The sequence below is a fragment of the Pundamilia nyererei genome, unplaced genomic scaffold, assembly GCF_000239375.1.
Source record: "Pundamilia nyererei isolate P.nyererei 1_Seehausen unplaced genomic scaffold, PunNye1.0 scaffold00050, whole genome shotgun sequence".
NCBI lineage: Eukaryota > Metazoa > Chordata > Actinopteri > Cichliformes > Cichlidae > Pundamilia > Pundamilia nyererei.
Window position 1 is genome coordinate 3,337,286 of NW_005187451.1, and position 5,343 is coordinate 3,342,628.

Here is a 5,343-nt window from a genome sequence, read left to right on the forward strand (position 1 = left end):
GCTTCATCTGCCCATCACTAGTGGTCTCAGCCTCAGATACTCAACTAATCAAAGTGATGTCATGACGAAAATGCATGACTAACAAAACATTTGTTTCTCCTTCATTTCTGTCAAACAAAGCTGTATGTAACATTACTCGCGGTTAGTATCATGGTTGCTAAGCAACCCGAACAGCGCGACGAAGGCTAGTCCGTCCCATTTCACAAGCCTCTTACTTCCGCACTTCTCGTACAGTACGTAGTACGCGTAGTGCGCGTACTTCAAGCGACACAACCTCAGCCTGCTTGGATAAAAGCAAAACGTTCAGATGTTTGTACCTACATCCGACCTATGCTATGCTAGCGTGAATACATAGCATGTATATAGTTTTACGCTGCTGTGATCACAGAACAGTCCGCGTTTTCTAATTTTTAACATTTATTACGACAGGAACAAATCGTTTTTCAAAACGCCGAGAAAAAAAAGACAACACCGACGTCATATTTAGCAGCCGGAAGTATCATGACGCATTCCTGACGTCTGGAGAATGGCTGGGCTGCTGAAGAAGGTATGAGTAAAGGTCATGTCTTGTTTTAATGTAAGAAACACAATAAAACAGCTGTATTAGTTTTATTAAGGTGACGGTACTGTCACCTCCGTTTGCGCGCTGTGCATGTTGTGCTAGCTTGTGCTAGCATGCTAACTTGATAAGTGTCCGGTCAGAGCAGGTGGCAAACTAAAGGAAAGCTCACCGAACACTTTGAATCCGGTCCCACGGTTAAGTCAGCCGAACACCCGTGGGAGCTTTTGAAGAAACTGGTTAAGCCATACTTCCCTTACATGGCTAACTGGAGACCCGAATCTGGACCAACAGACCTGGAAAATAAAATCCCTGCTCAGTGCAAACCTGCCTGTAATGTTAATAAAGTGCACATATTTGAAGGTGAGGGCTGATGGATTTCAGAGAATGTTTTTTAAGGAAGTTCCACATTAGGAGGGAAATGTTGTTGGAGGTGATTAACAACCACAAGTGTCTCGTCCAAGTCATAAAACCAGCTGTGGAGCTGGTTGTTGACAGTGCGAGCAGACAGACTGAGGGTTGGTTTAGGCAGAGTGCCGATGCTGGAGTCACGTGGTTAAAGGTGAAAGCATTGACATTAGCCACTCTTGGACAGCTCTCCTTTTCCTCTCTTCCAGACGACCGGCTTGGTTGGCCTGGCAGTGTCTCAAAATCCACAGGAGGTGAGCAGCTGATGGTGACTGCACCACATACCTCATTTTTAATCTTTCCCATCGCCTGACTGTGACCAGACTAGTCCTGGATCACACTCGTGTTATCCGTGTGCCGTTTATGGAGCTGTCATTGAAGCTGAGGGAGTTGAGCAGTGTACTCACCCTGTGCTGTTCCTCTCAGCGTCTCAGGATCCTCTACACAAAGATCCTGGCGTCCTTGCAGACCATGCCGCAGGACGCTGCTTACAGGAAGTACACGGAGCAGCTGGTCAATGAGCGCTTCAGCCACGTGAAAACGGTCAGTGTGTGAGCAGACAGACGAATGACAGAGGAGCTTAGATGAACTGACAGGATTTGTGTTCTTCACAGGAACCCGATGTTGAGAAGCTTGAGAAGAAAATTAACAGCGGTCAGATTGAAGAGGTCATTTTCCAGGTAGGTCGCGGTCAGTCTGCCTCACTCTGATCAAAGTGATGAAGCTGAGTGGAAAACTCTTCATGTACAAACCTAAAAGTCACGACTTCGTGTTCAGCTCGAGTGCAGAGGGGTGTATGACATATATAGCCTACATACATGAACACAGTGACAAGCTTAGTAACGGAAGGTGTTGGAGCGCAGGTCCAGATCATTCTGGTTCACTTTAATCCAGGGATTAAAATTGAATCCCTGGATTAAAGTGATTCCGACTGGTTTGAAGACTGCTAATACGCTGCTGGTAGTACTGTATTGCTCCCAGGTCTTTAAATGAGCGCGTGGCTTTGTACAGACTGCTGCCTCTTTTATTCTGAGAGTGCTTTTCTCACCAGAGTAGCTGACACACTCGTAGTACAGAGTTACTGTTTGTTTCACACTGATGTGTTCGGTTGGTTCCCGTCAGCCTTCATACAGACCGGACGGTGTCGGTGAATATGTGAACGCAGTTGTCTCAACTTAACTAAAAAGTATGGTTGCTTTACAGTATTAGTGTATACATTAGTATTTGTGGCTGATGATTTTTTTCCTGCGCGCAGGCTGAGTGTGAGCTGGCGTTATCGAGGAAGATGTCCGAGTGGAAGCCGTGGGAGCCGCTGGTAGAGGAGCCGCCCCCCAACCAGTGGAAGTGGCCCATCTGAGTCTGCGTGTGTAGTGTTCCTGTCATACTGTCTGTGAAGGCAAAACCTGTGCTTTCAATGAAGTACTACATTAAAGTTTTGGAAATATTGCCTTTATTCAGATGAGTTTTTGATGTGTGTCACAAATTATTACTTTTATATCAGCAAGTCTGTTCTAAGAAGCTGCGTTGTCCTCCTCTGTGGTTCGGACGAGGCTCTCTGCTGTTACTGCTGAGATTACTTTTACTGTAAATACTCTCTCTCGACCCCTGGACCACACTTGTTAAAAAATGAGCAGATTATTTGTGGACCCAAACACAGGTCAGGTGCTGGTAGCCCTCTGTAACAGCTGGAGCATGATGGGATAGATGGGGGCGAACTCCTTCCCCTGCCGAACCCTGACTGACTGCACGTAGGCCTCCAGAGCGCCCCTGAGAGGACAGACAGAGTGAGCACATCTGTTATCACAGTGCACACAAATCAGTTGTCATATCTGACTTGTATCCAGCGAGGTGTTCAAGGTCAGTGTAAAGAGTTGGTGCCTCAAAACTGCGAGTCTTACAAGAACAGTGTGCATTTTTAACGTGTCACATTTGGCCTCTGACCTTCAAGGTCGACAGACTTGAAGGTCAAGGCGATAATAATGCAGCATACAGCCATTTAAAACATTGTTTGTACTGGCAGCATGTAGGGAACACATGGGGATTCTAAATATGGTGTTTTTGGACCTCTCACTACTTCAAGGTCAAACTAAATGTCTGTTTGATCTCATCTCTGTTTGATCTTCCTTTGAAGCCAAAATGCACCATGTAGTACAACAAGCCCAACACCTAATACTGGCGTAAATATTTTTCATGCTATTCTTACCTGATTTGATTGTAGTGCAAACTAATACTGAGTTAGGATTCTTATTGGCAGTCAGCAGTGACTCCTTAAATTACACACACATCAGTCAGTCTACCACTAGAGGGAGCTCATTCATCACAGTAAAGGCCCCCTGAGATTAGGTAATCTAAGCTCAGGTAACAGTGGCAGCTCCTGTCCTGTTGTACAGACCAAAGTGTTCTAACAGATGTGTTTACGTCACTGAGCCTACCTGATGAGGCTGAGCTTGTCTCTCTCAGAGGGATGATCATCCAGCCACTGTGAGTACCTGGCGATGGACCACTCTGCTCTCTGTGGGGGACAGGCTTATTGAGATGGTGCACTGTACACACTGCAGAAGTGCCACACGATGATGGACGATTCAGCTTGAACTGTGTGTGCGTGTGTGTGTTTACAGGCCTGGTGAGGTGACTTCAGCTCCGGTGGGGCTCTGGTGAAAAGGAAGTGTAGTAAGGTGCTGTAGGGAATCAGTTCACCGACAGCTGGACTGCTGGCTATCAGCTCACTGGTCTGGAACAGCAGCGGCCTCAAACACAAAGCAAACAGCACTTTTTACCTTCCATGTAAAACATCTGCTGCTCATCGTGTTCATTCAGAAGAAAGACGAGCTTACAGGAAAAGCTCTCTGATAACCTGATGAAAGCCTCGGTCATCTGTGTGAGCACCTGAACGAACACTGAAACTGTCTGCCTACCACTGGTTCCATTTCCCCGAAGAAAAAAATCCAGTCAGAGATCAAATGAGTTTTATTAGCTTTTATTTCTATATTTTTTTAATGTGATTTGATCAAGACATTCTTTGATAATATTTCACTTTCAATCTGAAAAATGTTACGAAAGCTTTGAAATAAACATGGTCCGGTGCACCCCGTGGCCCCCTTTACACCCACCCCTGTGCTGCAGGTAACTAGGCTGGCTGCTGTCAGCCTTCAGTATAACAAACTGGTGTCAGACTGAGTTACTTTGTAATGGCTGCAGCTTTACTGCACATCGTTTCAGTGTAAGACAAACGGCGGTGGGTCATGTCGGAGTTTGTTGATCAGGTGGTTTGATGAAGGACTCCTGCTGCTCACTTTTTCCCAGTAAAGGTTTTACAAACTGATGCGTTCTCCCAAACTTGGACTGGAACCAGAGCAGGTTTGTGGAGTTTCGATGCTGGATAACTCGCTGTGCCTAAACTCTCAGCTTTCACCAAAATAACATGAAGGTCAACAGTTTCTTATGTAATATTAAAAACAACAATAAACTGGAACTAGTATGTACGTACTGTAGATATGTAGTATTTAAAATGCAGTGTTTTACTATGAAAAATACACAGTGTCTGGGTGCATGTAGGTAAAGTCCTGCATGGTTAACATGATTCATCACCATTACTGCCTGTTAGGCCGTAATTCTTTACATGAAAAAACAAAGTGCACCATCTAACTGTGACGACTGTTAATTGAAGCCAACACACCTGAAGGAGCGCAGCATCCTGTAGGGTTTTCCTAAATCAGACACTCGTCTGCACAGAGGAGCCACAGCCATCTCCATCTGACACGCGTAAAAACAGAAAAGTCAAAATGAAAATCGGCCTTTGAGCGAAACAAGGCCGAAGAGCAGAAAACAGACGGCATCTCCGTTACCTGCGCAAAGTCAGCAGCCAGTCTCATCTTGCCCCCCTCCCCCAGCGGACGCAGCAGGCTGCCGTGGCGGATGAACAGCTCGATGGCTCTCTGGGCGATCGACTCCGTGCTCTCGAATATGAAGTCCACACACTGGAAGTGTCTGAAATAGTCTGCCATGACTCGGGAGATAAAACCCTGCAGCTCCTTCATGTACAGAGAGCAAGGAATATCAGGTCTGTCGGGGCTGGACAGAGGCCTGCAGCACACACAGCACATCATCATGTGTTTAACATGTGTTTGCTGTGGGACTCAGAAAAGATGCTGTGCATTAACACTCTGAACACAACTGTAGAAAGCAGATCAGTGTGAGGAAACCTGGCTTGGTACATGTCACTCTTTTAGTGATTTTTAGAAACTAGAAGATGTAGTGAGCCCCCCCACACCACACCACACCCACACCCACCCCCACACACACACACACACACACACACACACACACACACACACACACACACACACACACACACACACACACACACACACACACAC

General features: G+C 46.2%; 2 protein-coding genes across 2 annotated transcripts in view; one reads left to right on the forward strand and one right to left on the reverse strand.

Annotated features, from left to right (window-relative positions):
* The first annotated feature begins 298 nt into the window (after positions 1-298).
* On the forward strand, positions 299-2,413 carry ndufa5 (NADH:ubiquinone oxidoreductase subunit A5). Its single transcript, XM_005733224.1, has 5 exons — positions 299-547; positions 1,177-1,221; positions 1,394-1,510; positions 1,582-1,647; positions 2,223-2,413. Exons 1-5 carry the CDS (start codon positions 527-529, stop codon positions 2,322-2,324), a joined length of 351 nt encoding a protein of 116 aa, XP_005733281.1. The 5' UTR covers positions 299-526; the 3' UTR covers positions 2,325-2,413.
* cog5 (component of oligomeric golgi complex 5) overlaps positions 2,397-5,343 on the reverse strand; it is a 60,093-nt gene continuing 57,146 nt past the window's right edge. Inside the window, exons 18-22 of the mRNA XM_005733223.1 lie at positions 4,813-5,050; positions 4,644-4,720; positions 3,588-3,714; positions 3,400-3,479; positions 2,397-2,734 (exon numbers count right to left, since the gene is read on the reverse strand). Coding sequence (XP_005733280.1) covers positions 2,626-2,734; positions 3,400-3,479; positions 3,588-3,714; positions 4,644-4,720; positions 4,813-5,050 — 631 coding nt within the window. The 3' untranslated portion in view covers positions 2,397-2,625. The remainder of the gene's footprint in view (positions 2,735-3,399; positions 3,480-3,587; positions 3,715-4,643; positions 4,721-4,812; positions 5,051-5,343) is intronic.

Excerpts from the sequence above, each read along its gene's own strand:
- ndufa5 (XM_005733224.1), top strand. The coding sequence starts at position 527 with ATGGCTGGGCTGCTGAAGAAG. Across the intron at positions 1,222-1,393 it reads TGTCTCAAAATCCACAGGAG|CGTCTCAGGATCCTCTACAC; the intron begins GTGAGCAGCTGA and ends TGTTCCTCTCAG. Across the intron at positions 1,511-1,581 it reads GCTTCAGCCACGTGAAAACG|GAACCCGATGTTGAGAAGCT; the intron begins GTCAGTGTGTGA and ends TGTTCTTCACAG.